Source organism: Motacilla alba, chromosome 1 (assembly GCF_015832195.1).
Source record: "Motacilla alba alba isolate MOTALB_02 chromosome 1, Motacilla_alba_V1.0_pri, whole genome shotgun sequence".
Classification (NCBI taxonomy): domain Eukaryota; kingdom Metazoa; phylum Chordata; class Aves; order Passeriformes; family Motacillidae; genus Motacilla; species Motacilla alba.
The window spans coordinates 115,725,527-115,743,012 of NC_052016.1; the positions used below are offsets into that span (position 1 = coordinate 115,725,527).

Genomic DNA, 17,486 nt, shown 5'->3' on the forward strand with positions numbered 1-17,486 from the left:
CAGACAAAGACTGACTCTTCAGGTATTGCTGGTATTTACTGGCTGCCATCTTCCCAAACAATTGCATATTAAATATAGATTATCTATTATTTTCAACCTTCCTGGAACACACTGAAGAAAAGTCCCTATTCCCAAAAACATAATTTATCTTTTTTACCTTGGTAAGAGTCATAATTAATAAGGAAGAGACATACAGCTTCTCAGGAGACAATTTAATTCACCAATCTGCAAGTTTTTCTACTGTTTAGGAACTACAGGGTTTGAATTACAATATCCCAATACTCTAGCAACTCTTCAAGGGTTTGCTGACTGTTACCTTTTCAGGTTATTAGCAGTTAGTCTTCCAGAGAGAAATGTTGAAAAGAAACATGAAGATAAGGAACACTAGAAGGTAAACTGAAAATTTCTTACACTCAACTAATTAAAGGAATTAATTATTCCTCTGTTATCATTACTATTGTTCATATAATGCCTTAAGTGGGTACTGAATCTTAAATTTCATGCTTAATTATAGTCTCAGCATAACAGGCATAGCTGCAGTTCACAGTTTTATGGCATTTGGACTCAAGTTTCCACCTTGCTTTCCAGTTTATGGTCAACAAGACATAGTACAAAGCCTGCCCTTCCAAAACATGTGCCAAGATGCTTTTAAAACATTTATTTTTCAGTAGCAGTAACGAGAGAAGATGTGGAGACACTAATCTCCTCACTAATGTTCTCTCTAAGCCATTAAGATCTTAATTCTTGCAAGAGGAGAGTTCTGATGAATGGCATAGCTATCTCCAGCTTCAGAAGAATGTAATAAAGATGAATATTTGAAACCTCTCTGCACTGCAGCAGCTTAGGCTTTTCTCACTGTCACATTTCACTTTAAGGAGCTTAGGTATCAAAGGAAAGACTGAGAAATGTGGCCTGGACAGATCTTCATTTATTTTGTGGAAACTGGTCACCCAACAGACTGTTCTGAGCTGAAAACAGCAGGTCAACACATTTTGCTAGTCAGGGATAAGCATTCAAAGCAGAGTGTTTGGATGGTAATACTCAGGAACATAAATGCTAAGTAAAAAGTGTTAATTGCTCTCTGATCTGCAATGTAGTAAGAACTGGGAAAAAAACCAAAAAACTAATCCTTCTCTTAAAATTAGCAAATAGTAACAACCAAAATTCAAAACTGAGAATATTTGAGACTTTCTGCTGAGATGCATGAACACTTAATATACTCTGACATTTTTCCTTATGACACTTAAGTTCCTCTGGAAAAGCCTGCTTAAACACTTAGTTTAAAGCCAACATAAATTAAAATGTCAAAATATCTGAGTATAAATTTGAAGATTGATTTTAACATCATAAAACTTAAAGAACCAAAAGTATATCAGATTATTAAATCTGCCAAGGTATATAAGCCCTTCTTCAGAGCATGATCTTAAGAAACAAGTTCAGACTAATGACCCCAGGGGGATATTACTGGTCACCAGACTCAAACCAGACTTTGTGCCACTGACCACAAGTGGTCAGTGAGCCTGGCAGCTCAGCCTAATTTCAGCCCACCTCACTGGGCTCTCAACTGGCCTGTACTCTACCACTTTGATTTTGAGGATGTTACAGGAGGCTCTTGAAAGCCTTGCCCAAGCTGAGATGAACAACATCCATGCTGTGCTCCATCCACTGAGCTGGCCATGTCACCATGGAAGGCAATCAGGTTCATCCAGCATGATTTCCCCTTTGGAAATTCATGGCAACTACTCACAAAAATGTTCCTGTACTCTGCATGCTTGGTAATGTTTGCAAAGATTATTTACTCCATCAGCATCCCAAGAGACAAGATGAGGGTGACTGGCTTTGAAACTCCCTGGATTCTCTTTCCAGGTGGGAATGACATCTCTTCCAAACTTCCCCCCCTCACACTGTCCTGACCTTCCCAAGGCTGTTGAATGTGACCTTGTAGTGACATTGGCCCCTCAGCACTTGCTGAACCCCACTGGGTCCCTGGGCTCGTGTGTGTCCAGCAGCTCCCCAGCCTGATCCTCCTCCACCAAGGCTAAATCTTCCTTGTTCCAGACTTTCCCATCCACCTCAAAGGCCTGCGATTGCTCTGTGCTCCATCTTAAACAGCAGACACCAAGGTAAAAAAGGAAGCACTGAGTGCCTCATGTCTTTTCTGTGTTCTGTGCCTTCAGATTCTTTACCTCATTTGCAGAAAGAACAGCACAGTAGCAGACACCGATTCATTCTGAGGCAGCAAAAGCAAAACAAGCCAGAAGAAAGTGAAGGTTAAACAGAGGATTCAGAGATATTGAGGCAGGTCATCTCTGAAACAAAACAGTGTCAGATTTCACAACTAAACACTTTCATAATGCAAAGGCGTAACAGTAAGACTATGAAATTCTCAATTTTTCAGAATTTTCTCTCTTTATTTTGGATTATTAGATCTTTCCCAATGCTCATTTACGCAGTTAGGGGAGAGAAATGGAAACAGAAGCAAAAGAAAAGGGCGTGCTTATGTGCATACATCAAGTTACTTTTGTGTGCTCTACAGAAAAGAGAATACAGAACACATGAACCAAAACACCTATAAAGAAGTTGATATAGCAAGGCAGTATCTGTAACTTCCCATATGCAGGAAGTATATATAAACTCTGCCTTTTTATTCCAATCTTGCACCTCTCTGAAAGCAGAAAAGTGTAATTAAGTGAAATTGTAGGAGGGAACTGTAATGCAGATAAATGTCCCCTAGTAGCAATCACAGAATTCATCTTCACCTGTGACCCAGAGCCAAGCTACAGTCAAATTTGCACTAATTAATATATCAACCTAATGAGTTATCTGTACTGACACATGATTTAGCAGAAGTTATTATTATTTTCTGAGAACGCCATTATTGTAACTGAATTTTTCTTCTTTGGTACCAATTTTGGGGAGACTTTAGAACTAAATAATTGTAAAAAAACCCCCTACTTTACAATTGCTGATAACTATATGATGAATTATTAAAAACAGGCCCCTCATTTATATATTATAATTCATTATCTACTCTTAGGAAACTAAAATAACACTTTCAATAATTGGCTCCTTCAATACATCCTTAGTACATATTCCACTTGGACATCTGCAGCTTTTTTGTCTGGTAATATCCACTAGATCTGCTCTTTAGGATTCAGATTCACTCTTTTGAGACTGTAACTCAATTAAAAGTCTAATGTTAAATAAGATATATTTTGGCACTCAGATTCTCTCTGCTGAGCTTCCACGGACCAGAACAAGGCCAGCCACACCTCAACACCCAGGTGTTACTGGAGTTTGTAATCCAGAGGACATTTGGTGATGAGGAATTTATCCATGCAGCATTTACAGTGAGCCTCAACCCCAGCCAGACAGAGCCATTCTCTCTGCAGGTTGTCATCTACACACAGCGGCTCAGAAAAGCCCACCAGAGCAGTGCTGGCAGCTGTAGGAAAGCTCCTCTTCTGCAGGCACAGATAATAAAAAACATTATATTGCAAATACACCCAGGGAGCGTTATTTAGCTAGGGAGCTCCCTGAGTTAATCATAAAACCAGGCCCAGACCATGCAAAAACGCCTAGTTTCTGTTGGATGCAGCAGGTACAGACTAACAATTCAATGGTAAGAAGTACTCAACATATTTGAGAATAGCCATTACAATTTGCTTCTACACAGTAAAATGAGAAAAGCAAAGGGACAGTCAAATCTGCCCAAATGAGACTTATTGAAGGTGACATCCAAACAGATTATCCATCATTGAGAGAGGTCAGAAATGGCCTGAGGCATAAAATGACACCAGAAAATTTTTTCCGTATGTGGCTTAGGAGCCATTCTGGAAGTCATCCCTGCTTATCACCAGACTGGACTTTCTTGTTTTTCACCACACCCCCAAAATTACTGCTGAAAAAGGAAATTAAGTTAGCGTCAAAAAGCAAAAGGAAAAAGTCATGAAAGAAAATAGAAGTAAGAATTACTAGTGGTTGAACAGTTTATCAGATTTGAATACCAGAACCGCCTAGATCAGTCTTAAATGGAAAAGGCTTTTCTTAGTCAAGAAACCATGAGAGTCAACCTGCTCTTGCAAGCAGGACAGGATTTGTAATCTGGAACCTTGGTCTCTACTGCCCTCCCAAATGTCATTGAATAAAGGACATAGAAAAATATTCTGAAAACTCTGAAAAGCTAGCTCTCAAACATGTCACTATAAGCACACATAGTAACCACTGTGTCTGACTATAAATAGGAATATGAAGACAAAGCAATTACTGCTACCACTTCCTGACAACATTAATGAAAGAAGAAAGTGAGAAGGTTCACATCACCCTTTATGCCTAGTTAAAAACAGTAACACACAGAATATCATGAATAGTGCTAATCAAAAGATGCTGCTCTTAGAACACAGAAACACAAGGAAAGGAAATACATATGGGCAGGCAATAACTTATACCAAAAAATACTTTCAGTGGCAAGTTGACACAATATCTCTATGAGTAACAACTGCAAAAGTCTACAAAAGGAGGATTAGAAGAAAGTGCATACTGAAAGAATTATCTCACCTCTTTGACTATCTTTCCACACAATTTTTCGATATTTCTCATAATTTTTATTCAACCAGATGAGGACGGTTCGTTCATATCGAGAATATACATTACTGCATAAAGGTTCTGATTTTATTCCTGGCATGTTCTGCAAGCTTTCCAAGCTCGATGGGTCAGGAATCATACGGGAAGAAACGCGTGGAAGAACAAACACCTGAAATGATAAAATATGTTCTAAAGCATGAAGTGTAAAAAGAATGTCAAGCTGACAGATAAAGAAAAAAACAAACACTTCAAACTCAAAAAGGTTTTATAATTTAGGGAGTGTTTAGGACATTGTACATCAGCACCCACATAACTACCACACAGGATGGTGAACAGTCTCAAGGGTGAGACAAACAAGAAGCTGCTGAGATCACTTGGTTTGTTCAGCTTGGAGAAGGCTGAAGAGTGACCTCAGCACAGTCTACAAAATCCTCAAGGAGGAGGAGAAGAAGGTGCCAATCTCTTCCCTCTGATGATCAGCAATACGGACACAAGGAAATGGAATGAAACTGCAACAGGGCAATTTCGGATCCTAGGAAAATGTTCTGCACGCAGCGAGGGATTGGCCACTGGACCAGAGAAGTGGTCATGGCACCAACTCAGTCAGAGATTAGGGAGCCTCTGGAGAATGCTCTTAGTCATATGGTTTAGTTTAGGTAGTCCTGTGAGGAGCTGGGAGTTGGACTCAATGCTCCTTATGGGTCCCTTCCAATTTGAGATATTCTCTGAGTCTAAATAATTTTTGTTTGCAGCTTTTCTCCAAGTTTTCATGAACCCTGGGAAACCACTAGGTCATCTGTATTCTGAGAATTACTGTGCATATTCTACCCAAAGCACTAATTGCAGAACTACATACAAGGATGTCCAGTGCAATCTGTAGAAACATTCAAATTGTATCTTTCTTGACCCGGCTGCTTATTTAGGTCCAAATTATACTGATTTTTTCTCCTGAAAAGATTCACATTAAAGGCCAAAAATAAAATTCAGGGCAGAATTGGTTTTCTGGGCTCCAAGTGCACATGGGGCTCATGTCCACCCTCTCATCCACCAGAATCTCCAAGTGCTTCTCGGCAGAGCTGCTCGTGATCTGTTCATCCCCTATCCTGGATTGATACTGGAGATTTCCTCAACCTGACGGATATAAAACCTGATTGAATCAAGGCATTTCAAGCTACCTATTTTTTAGGATTTCATCTCATCAGGAAAAAAAATCAAAATCCAAACAACAAAACACACACATACTATTAATTTTGGTGGGGTTTTGCTCTGTGCTACTCCATCATGTACCTATGAGTACTACAGCAAATTGGAAGAACAGCAAAGTGACTTGCTTTCTGGTAACTATGATTGCATTTTTCCACACCCATGTTTCCACATGTTCTTTTGTCATCTGTCTCAGCCCATGTACACCTCCTGTTTCATCTCTATTTTTTATTGTGCTTCCCCAATCAATAATCACAGTCAGAGAATAGCTGAGGTTGGAAAGCGGCTCTGGAGATTGCCTGGTCCAAACCTCCTGCTCCAAGAACAATCGGAGTGCTTTTCCAGGACTGCATTCCACTGGGCTTTGGATATTTCCAAAGACAGTAACTCCACAACTCCCTCAAGCTATCCATTCTAGTGTGTGACCACTCTGACAGGAAAAAGGTTTTTTAACTTCAAAGGCATTTCCTGCATCTCAGTTCATGCCTGATGCCTCTGGTCATGTCGTGAGGCACGAATGAGGATTCTGGCACTGTCCTCTTTCAACCAGCCTCCCCTCAGGTACTGAAACACATTTCCTAGATGCCCCCCTCCACCCATGCCTGTTGTCCTGGCTGAACAGTCTCAGCTCTTTCAGTCTCTCCCTAATGACAGACACTCCACTCTCTTAAATCATCTGTGGGATCCTTCACCAAAGTCACACCCCACTACATCCATGTCTGACTGGTACTGGAAAGCCCAAATATTAGCTATATTTTTAATCTATTTCCATCCCTTGGAACAGAAATAAATATTTTTTTTCTGTTAGGCACATAAATGCACTATCATTGATGAGCACATAAGTTTTACTTTGGAAAACCGACACCCAAGATGTTCCTTTACCATCAGTAAAAATAAAATTGAACAAAATTTGAGAAGTCTATACTGACCAAAAGGACATATTTTAAAAGGAATAGTTATTATAGAAAATGCTTAGCTGTTTAAAAATTCCATTTGAATGTAAGGTAATGAATGCTACAGTTACACATCTAGGCAATTATGTCCAGTGAAAAGGGCTTCTAACCAAGGTAACACAAAAGCATGAGTTTTCTTTACTTGCATTAATATTTATATAATATTTAATTCTACAAAATGCAGACTGTTCTAATATAACGTTTCCTAGTTGGAACATATTAACACACTTATAAGATTTTAAAGAAAATTAAAATATTCTCACTCTCTTTTTTTCCTTCTCTGTTACAGAAAAATAAAATACTTACAGGTAGTTAGTTTTAAAGGTGTGTTTGGGAAAAAATAAACCTCCAGTATACCACCAATCTTTTTCAAAATAAAGCTCTTAGCCATCAGTTCCTCAGAATCTGGTACCAAATATATCTGCAATTTACCTTGTACATCTGCAGCAGCACATCTGTCCAGGCTCGTTTGCTCATTGTCTCAAACGTTCTGTTCTCCAGAACAAAAATATGCCTGCCACTTAACTTGCCTGAGCTTCTCATGCTTCCCCTCTTCACTTCAGGTACAAAACACTTCAGAGAAAAGGATGGGAGTTCTTTCAATATTCATTTCATCAGTTTGGATAGGAAACTCACAAGAGAACGATAACGAATCAATGGCATAAAGGGGTGACAGCCTCTACTATAGTGCAATAGTGACCAACAGTAGAACTATTTGCAGCTTGCTGCTATCTCAGGAATAAGAACCATAATAAAGAATTGACAGGAGTTGAAAGCAGCAATCAGGAAAGAGGGAAAACACACAAAATACTTTACTTAAAAATAGTAAAATCTGTACGATCATCTGATATTTATTTTAAAACATATCTGTTGGACATTAATATCAGGTATTTACAGTATCAGAAGAAATTTTTAAAAAACAGGGAGACCAATGTAAAACGCGAGTCAGCTTAAATTCCTACTTAGTCTCACACATGTGCTTAGATTTATGCAATCCAAAACAGTCACCACAGTAAGAACACTCATGGGCCACCAAGAACTTCCACTAGTATTCAAAGGACTGAAACGAAGCACATGGGCTTTGTTAAAAGGAGCAAAACACCAAACCCACCTACCCTCAGTCCAGTATTCACTTCAGTCCATATCTCGTAATCTTCTGGCGCAAGCAGAAATTCTGGCATAACATGAGGAAGATAAGCTCCTTTACTTCTGAAATCACAAAGCAGGAAAAGTTAATAGGAAACATAATCAAGAGAAATCAATTTTTTTTCAAGTTGTTTAATCTTTTTGTAATCTCCTCTATCTGAATAACCTCTGGAGTAGTGATCCAGCTCCAGCTCCATTGCTTAGATGATCTTCATGGATAGAAACTCTTGTTCAATTCCTATGGCTACAACTACACACTTAAAAAAACATACAGGCCTGGACAGATTGGCTTCTTATTGAGCATTGCTCCTCCAGGAAGCATTTATTATAACAACAAACACCAAAACAAATACTATCCATTTCCATGTGAAAGCCAAATGAGTCATCACGCTCCACCAAAAGCATCAGTGGAATGGTGAGATCATGAGTGAAAAACTTGATCTGACTGTCCACTGAGCCTGTCTAAGAAGAAAGGCTACGAGTCATCTTCTGCAATTAAGGAAGCAGAGTTCCTGCAGAATTCCTGTGTTGGCTATAACCCTACCAAAGGACACTTCGATTAGTGCAAACTGCAGATAACCTTGGTAAAAATAAATTAAAGGTCATAATACATACATCTTATCTCAGAAAAATTATAAAGGAAACCCTAAACTCGCTGTATACCATCCAGTTAGTACTAGGCTTGAAGAAGGCTAATTTTAAAAACTGGAAAGTAAAGCTGCATGCATGGATATCTCATCATACTTGCACTTACTTAAGGAAGGAAAGCAACTCAGAATGCTGCCAGTGGAGTTGAAACATTCTTTCTACTGGATCAGGGGACAATGACTGGATTGCTGCAATGCCTGGTATTGGCTGTCCATTCAGATGCAATAACATTCCATAAATACCCTTATCTTTGCCAACCATTCGTTTGAAAGTCTTTTCTTGTACAACAGTTAGCTGGACTATACACATATCACTAGGAGAGAAAACTTTTTGATATTATATTGATATATAATTTTATATTATTCTTCTAAATGCACAAAATGAGCTACAATTATATGTATCACAAGGCTAATTTAAGAAACTATGAATTAAAAACAGCAGGAAGGAGGGTTGAAAAGTACATCACTTTTTCATCTTCACAGAACTTTTCATAATAAAGGAAGGATTTTGAACTGCATGGAATATTTATACCTTCATAAAGAAAAGCTTTCTGCCTAACATAATTTGGATTTTTATCATGTTTATGAATGTCTATGTGATTGTTTCCCAGCAGAGTGGCTTCTTCACTATTTAGAACCAAGCTAGATAAAATCAAATAAGTGAGGCCACCACAACTGATATATTTCCAGGGTGCTCGCAAGACTCTTGATTATAAAATATTATTTCTCATTTGTTTCTTGATCTTTAGATTATGTGTGGGGAAAGATATGGTTAAAGAACCTACTTATGCCACCAAAGAAGGGACAAAGGCTAGAATTGTTTTCACTCTCAGAGGAGAATTAATTTCAGTTGAGAAGGTGACATATAGTTTGAACTGCATATTTAACACACACTGCATTATGATACGCAGTATCATAGCTGAAAATGTATTTTAGAAAGTAAACACATGGATGACATCTTCATATAGGCACTGTATAGAAGCTGCAACTTTGACAGAAAACTGTGCATTAGAGTGTGTTTCTATGATCCCTGAGTAGATCTGTTAGCCTGTTATGAGACAGACAGGAGTCAGCTCCAAGCAGGCGTGAATTACCTCCTCAGTGAATAAGGTATTGAAATGGGATTCTGTCCCTTAGACCAGCCAAAGAGGGTGAACCAACTCTTGACAGCATTTAGGGTCTTTTGAAAGAAGATGTAGTCCTCCTTATCTTCATCAGGAAAAAACGATAATTCACACTTATATCCTTTCCCATCACTTTCACTGTCAGTCTCACTCTCTTCACTTGCTTCTTCATTCTCTTCACTTTCATGTGCATCACTCTCACTTTCATCAGCGATACTCTCTGAAGGATATACACAAAATAAAACACCCAGAAAGATTTCTTATTTCCCCATTTTTGTCTAGTACAAAAATATTCAACACACAATTGTTTTCAAAGAACAAAATCTGCCAGACAACAAACAACCAACTTATTTTAGGAAAAAACTATTTAAATTACATTAACACACCTTAGGAATAAAACAAATAATATAATGAAATCTAATTTCACTTTCAGAAAAAAAGCATTACCCAAGTAGCAAAAAAATACATTCAGGCATGGCTTACAAAACTATAGCCAGAACCTTAGAAGGGTCACTCTCACACACAGTTCCACAGACCCAGCTTTGCCTGCCAGGCACTGCAAGTTACCCTCAGCAGTTATTGTACAGGTATAACTCCCACTACATCTACAGGCCTTTGGACTTTTCTCCCCTCTGTTAGGCTTTCTCACTCCTAAATTCTGATCTGTCCATAACTAATATATTTTAAAAACTATTAGTTATTAACATCAACAACAATATCATTGCACAAAAAGGTAACTAAGAAAACAAACAATAGTTTTCCTTATGGCACAACTAACTTAGGTGACTCCATCCCAGAAGGTGTATTTTAATACCACTGTTGCAGTTTCAGTAAATGATGCAAAAATAAAATTAATTTATACTCTTGTGAATAACAAAAATATTACTGGAATTTAAGAGGAAAAAACAAAACAATGTGGAGAAAAGAGACTAATTCTTTATAAGATCATTGCTTTTACGTGCTGTACTATACCTGATTGAGACTCTTCACAGCTTTGGCCACTATTTGCACCTGAAGAATCTGTGGAATTGTTACATGAAGGTGATGATGGTGTAGAACATGGCTGTAGAACAACTTCTCCAGTGCTGAAGTCTTTATTGTCTGTAAAAAAAGATTCAAGTTGCAGCTGACAAAACATATTTTACTGTCTGTGCTCTAACACACTAAAAATACCTACTTCTATACTTTTCCAATTCATGTTTCAATTAATCAAGTAACAGTTCTTACTTGACTGATAGAAATCTTACTTTGGTCATTAGACTGAAATCCATAAAAAAATTCATGCATTTTTGGGTTTTTTCCCTATTAACTATATTTTACAGGATGCATCTTCCTGCTTGCTGAAAAGCCCCTATCAGAACAATGCTAGTACAAGAATTCAGTGTCATGAACAAATACTCTTAAGGACTTCTTGTTCACAGCTGTGTAATGAGTCTCTCATCATTATCAAGCTCTTTCAGACTCGAAAACACATATTTTACAAACAAAACTCAGAAGTAAACTTTATCAACCCATCAGTTCTGAAATAACAGATGTTCTGACATTCTCATGTTGGCCTGAGATAGGATTAAAGGACCCTCTGTTGTCAGTTCAAAACCAAAGAGGCACCAAGCGTAGTTTCCAGAGAAGCAAACACATCACTAAGAGAAGCAAGAACTCTCTATGGTTATCTTTTAACTTTTGAATGCAGGTGCTGTTATTGTAACCACCTGCAGGAAGTAAAAGGAAAGCACAGCATCAGAGTGGAGGCAAAGCCTTCCTGGACACCTTTCAAAGACACTGTGTTGTACAGATAAGGTTTGGTCACCCATCAAACAGCATTCAACACCAACACAGTCTATACAAAATCACACAAAAAATACTCAAGGAATTTAGCAGTAATGACTTGCTTCAAGACTAACACAAACTGATGTGTAAACAAACCAATAAGCAATCAATGCAGGACAGAAATATCCCAATATTAATGGGAGATCATTTATTATAAAACCATCACTCTATTTTTGGCTTAATTCTCAATGGAAATCTACAAAGCACCTTTAAAAAACAAGCTTGCAAAAATGGTGTATTGGCCACAAAAAATAAAGAAAAGAAACAAAAAATTACACATTAATAAGAAATAATATTTTTCCCCTTCCTAGCTTCATTTAATTGTGCTATGATCCCTGAATGATGTGGTACTTATACCTATCTTCTTCCATTTGGATGAAAATGACCAAAACATGACCTGTCTTCTTGCTACTCCCTTTCTCAATTTTCCAAGTATCAATTCTCTTTTATCTTAGATACTCTGAGTGACACATTTACTTTAAGTTGATGCAGTCTTAGAATTCAGTCTTTGATGCTAAATCTGTCTCAGATCTAAGAACTTACTTGCTAACCTAAAATCTTCTCTATTTCATCAAAATACATCAGATCACATATACAGCTATAAAAAAAAATCATCATTTACCCCACACTGAATGTGCTTTAAGCAGATTGGCTATTTGGCCCCCAGGGATCCCTTCCAACCTGAATTATACAATGATCCCAGCCTTGCCATGAGCACAGCCACACACAGAGACCACAGATCACTGAGGCAGCAGAGATGGGTTCAGCAGAGGGGAACACAGGCAGAGATTTAGAGACAGAGGCAGGCAGAGGGAGGCAGGCAGGGAGACATGATGCAGATAAAGATATTTCTGCTCCCTGACCACAGGCTTTTATTAGGCCTTAAAAGATAGCTGTGCCCTTCTCCCTTCAAGGACAGGAGTTAAAAACCCCTGGAAACTATTCCCAATAGGAAAATAATGATCACATTTTAAAATAACATTGTGTGGTTTCTCTTTTGCTTTCTTCAAAACATATGATCACTGTCTATCAATACAATTCAAATTAACTTACTCTCCAATGTTTTGGCTGTTTTCTCTATTCATGTTTAAAACACTTCACAAGGCATTCTATAAGATTTCGGTTTGTTCAATATTTTTCAATAAATATTACCTAATCATTTATATAACTGCTCCTCATTTTCAACAAGAAAACTGAAGCTATTAAAAGTTTAATTGTGGTTTTCCCCGGCAATAAATGAGGGAAAATGCTATCTTGACAATCACATTCCCATCATCAGCCTGAAAACACTGATAATACTAATAAACATAATATAATTTCAGAGGTAGAGTTCTGACTGCTTACTGCTTCTCCAGATGATTTTTTGATCAGAGCAGTGCAATGCCAAGTACGGGTACAAGGTGAGAAGACAATTGTCTGCTGTTCCAGCAACCTGCAATGAGAACCTGTGGAAAACAAAACACAGAAGTTACCATTTTCTGTTTACCAACAGTAATCAAGATATTTCTAAGTACAGGGATAAAGACAGAGTGAAGGTATCAGAACTCCCTCATTCCTCTCTAGTGGTAGAACAGATTACACAGGTGGGACTGAGCCCTTCAAAATGCTGAAGTTTGGTACAGTATTTCCACTTCTCAGTTTTACTATGAGCGTGGCTGTGTCATGAGCAGGGATTTAATGAAATAAATTAACTCTGTATTTCTAAAAAGAAAAACTACTAAAATTACAACAGACATTAATAAGTCTCCTAAAGATGCCTGCTAACTTGCTAAATAATATGTCCTACAACATTTGACAAGGGAAGTTTTCTTGAAAAGCAACTTCTATTTTGATGCTGTATTTATTCTATAAGACTTTACAGAAATGTCAAAATAAATATTTAAAAATAAATAATTTGATTTAAAAACAATAAGGTATTGACTGCAGTTGCTGGAATATAATAGAAATTGATGTCCAAGCTCTGATGTTCACTGGAGTGCCTGTTCTACCTGCAGCAACTTTATTGATGTGCAAGCCACCTCTTAACCCCATTTTTGTACGTCACCCCAGCCTCTCAGTGTGTAGTCAACAAGCAAATTATTGCCATCAATGCAATGCTGGGAACCATCTGTATTTATGTTCTTAGCTCATTGCAACTGACAGGGAATTAAACTGAGCTTAGTCCTATGTTATTAAATAGCTGGGTTTGTAGTCCTTATTTACTTATTAACAAACATTAATTTTAATTAATTGTTTTGACTAAACTGTCAAAAGTAAAAAGAAAAATGTGTTTTAATTATTCTAACAGCATGCTGATATCCATCTTGCTTTCATACATTGAGAATTATGCATATTGAAAATATACCTTGCACGGAAGAAATGAATGCATTTTCTATTTCCTTGAAACAACCAAAAAGAAGTTTATATTTTATTGTAAATTTAGATTAATATTAAAAGATATGACAAGACCTCTCAGATTAATTTATTTATAATATGACATAATTAGATTTTACTACTTTTTTGTGTAATAACACAATCAAGGAAAAAAAATACATGTTTTAAAAGTACCAGAAAGTAGTTTTGTTTCCTCCTTCATACTTCACTCTCCAAACACAACATTCTTGGACATCGCTTTCAAGGCAACTTTAATAAATAGAGAAAGGTTCCAACAAAATCCATAGCCATTTCCCTTTCTTACAGGTAAATACTGCCATTGGGATTACAATTTGATATCTAACAGTCATTTGAGTAAATAATCCAGTTCTGCAATGCTTTGGTTTGCTCTTAGGAAATGTTAATCCTACTGGAACTTGGCTGCGGGCAAGGCGAGAGCTCTGGCCACTTGCACCTTGCAGCATAATATTTCTTGCAGCAAACATCATCCTTTCTGCTTTTATTCAGCAAATAATCTCAGCAGCAGAGCATCAGCAGGGCAGATGGCTGTGAGAGGCACATCCACACCTGCCTGTGTGCACAAAATGTACAACTGTGCAGGCTCAAAACAAGTGTCAGGGCTTGTTTGTTCTACCTTTACCAAGCCAGTGAAAGACACACAGAATCAATAACTACACACAGAAAGGTTTGCAACTTCCAACTCATGACTTTACTGTGATAAATGACAACTGTCAATACTCTGCAGGCACTCAGGTGAACTTCAGACAACTGAGTGAGGGGCAGGAGGGGAAGAAAGCTGTACAGAGGTTAGAGAGACAGCTCTCAAGTTACCTGAAAGTAACTCAGATGTCTGCATTATCAGACTCAGCCAACTTCCTGATTTCTTAGTTTGAGGTGAGCACCTCAGCCATTTCCATCCTAAATACCAAGGTGGGATTCAGGAAAATCTTCACTCATGCTCAGATTTGCAAAGTAAAGCAACACAGAAAAGTGTGCTTGAGAACACCTGCAGTACATCTGAACCACTCACACAAATTCCATGAGTGAAACTACTTAGAGCAAAGGAAGTAACTGCACAATGTAGATTATAAAGAACAGCCCCACAACAGAACACCTGTGAACAAACAAACCCCTCAGAGCTCGTGGTGCTGCCACAAGCAAAGCTCCTCCCTGCTCCTTGGATGTGCCTTGTTGGCTGCTGTGGAACACAGCAGAACACGAACACACCCATGCACAGATTGAGGAGGAGGGGATGGATCCTGCAAGGCAGCAACTGATTCTGCAGCTGATATTGACCATAGGGATGAGGGTGGCTGCAGTGCGCAGGAGATGGTGGAGGTCGGGAGTGAAGGATGGAGAAGGGACTGGAGAAGCTCTTGTGTGGGGGTTCAGCTGTGAGGTGTGAGTGTTCAGCTGAGAGAAAAGAAGGCTCAAGAGGATCTTGTCGATGTGCACAAGTATCTGACGGGAGGGAGTAAGGAAGAAGGACACTCTTCTCAGCAATGCTTAGGGAGACCACAAAATGCGGTGGTACAAATTTAAATACAGGAAATTCTATCTCATCATAAGAGAAAAAAACAAACCAAAACCACAACCATGACTGTGGCTAAACATTGGAAAAGTCTGCCCAGAGAAGTTATGGAGTCTCATCCTCGAAGATACTAAAAAAATCAACTGGGCAATGGAGTTGATTCCTTGAACAGGGGACAAGATGATCTCTGGAAGATCATTCTAACCTTAGGCATTATGTAATAATAAACATCAACTCACTTACTGGCCACCTGCACACTTATCATCAGTAAGTACTTTATTACAGCATTTTCCCAGAAGTGCTATTTGAAACAAAATTCAAGAATGAGTCTGTACCCAAAAATTTCATCTGAGATTCAAGTAACACCACTCCATTCACAAGGACACATGGCAGAAAAGTGAAGGTGCTAGGAGCTAACTATTTATGATATGCCTTTGAGGAACTGAGTCAGAGGGCACCAGACAGAAAAGCATGCACGCTAGCATACAAATACAGACGAGAGATTGCAAAGACATGTGCATTCTGTACATGTAAAACAGCTCGTACCACTGACCTTTACTTACAACATCATTAAGGAAATGATGTTACAAAAGTCTTGTACAACATATTTATTTTGTTTTCGCAGCAGAGTTTAATCAAATATCAAAAAAGTCTGTATTGTTCTATTGGAATGAAAGGTACTGTTAGCAAATGTGAAGTCACTAAATACGTTCAATTATTCAGTGTATTTGGTTTTATAATGCTTACTAATGCAAGTAAAAAACTTGTTATCTACATGAACCATCATTGTCACTGCTCCTCCAGTGTTTATTCCCTGATGTGTATTTCCAAAGAACACAGAAAAGGAGAATGGCCTTTAAATATATTGTGTTTACCAACATCTGAAACCTGCTGAGCACCAGAAGCAAAGCTCCAACTGTGATGACAAAAAAATACCATTCAATCCTGTAAAACACAGCTTATATAGAAGTTCCTTCACTTCTCTTAAAGTAACTCAGGGAGGTTTATTCATTAATTTGTTTGTTTTTATGTTTGTGGAAAGACAAAAGAAGCCAAATCAAAGTATATTTATCTATTTTAATCTGCTCTATAGCATTTCAGGTGCTTCCTAACGACAAAACAAGTGATTTTTTTTGTATCCGTGTACCCCAAATGTTCTAAATATGTAGGCATAGTTAAATAACCCTTCTTCAATAGCATTCATTAAGAGATGCTGAATATCACTAAATTTCTAATGAGAAAAATATCCAAATCCATTAGCATCTAACTAACAAATACCTGTAGCAACATCATTTGTGCAAACTAAAAAAAAATATTTAAGAAAAACTCACACTGCTAGTTTAGGAAACAAAACAAATTGCTTGCAGAAGTGATTAGTGACAAAAGCAAACCTTACCTAAGAGCGTGGCATTTTACAGATCTTTAAGAATAAAGAACAATAGATGCTGGGAAGCTGCAATTTAAATATCAATAAAGATGTGCCCTTCTCCCTCCCCTCAAAAGTCCTAGAACAGATTCAGAGATGATGGAACTGGAAGAAAGAGGAAAAGATGACCCATGCCAGCTCTGCCATTATTCACAAATAAGCAGCTCCCCCACACTGAAGGGTCCTTATGCTTTGTAGCAGGAGCTCAGGCTTCCCCAGCAACCAACATAATACAACAATGAATAGTGGCTGACACATAATTTCATGCTCTATGTAAGACTTATAGCCGGGAAAGCAGCCACATTTTTTTTCCTAGTAGCAGCAGTGACATTAGCATTTAATTCCTGAATAAGAGATGCTTCAGCTGTCAGGGACCATCACAATGGCAGAAAGCCACAAGCACAGAAAAGAACAGAGTGATTAATGGGTTTGGACCATCCTTGTTTTCAAAAGCACTCCCAACTATGTGAGGTAAAATGCCAACATATTCTTAGGTCAGATGAATGCTGCAAAGCAGCATGCAAATATCAAGAACTCCAATGTTTCCCAGCTCCCTGCTTCCTCATGAAATGTGAATGATATTGAAAGAAATTGACAGCTCCTGCTCTCCCAGGCATGCCAGCAGAAAACATGGATTTGACATTCGCCAGCAGTGCCTATTAAAGAGCTGGA

At 38.0% G+C, this 17,486-nt stretch overlaps 1 protein-coding gene across 1 annotated transcript in view; it reads right to left on the reverse strand.

The window, feature by feature from the left end:
* Positions 1–17,486, reverse strand: part of CFAP47 (cilia and flagella associated protein 47) — a 258,402-nt gene that overhangs the window by 191,503 nt on the left and 49,413 nt on the right. The window contains exons 27-33 of the mRNA XM_038154900.1: positions 12,829–12,929; positions 10,630–10,758; positions 9,628–9,877; positions 8,641–8,847; positions 7,856–7,949; positions 7,173–7,313; positions 4,558–4,753 (exon numbers count right to left, since the gene is read on the reverse strand). Coding sequence (XP_038010828.1) covers positions 4,558–4,753; positions 7,173–7,313; positions 7,856–7,949; positions 8,641–8,847; positions 9,628–9,877; positions 10,630–10,758; positions 12,829–12,929 — 1,118 coding nt within the window. The remainder of the gene's footprint in view (positions 1–4,557; positions 4,754–7,172; positions 7,314–7,855; positions 7,950–8,640; positions 8,848–9,627; positions 9,878–10,629; positions 10,759–12,828; positions 12,930–17,486) is intronic.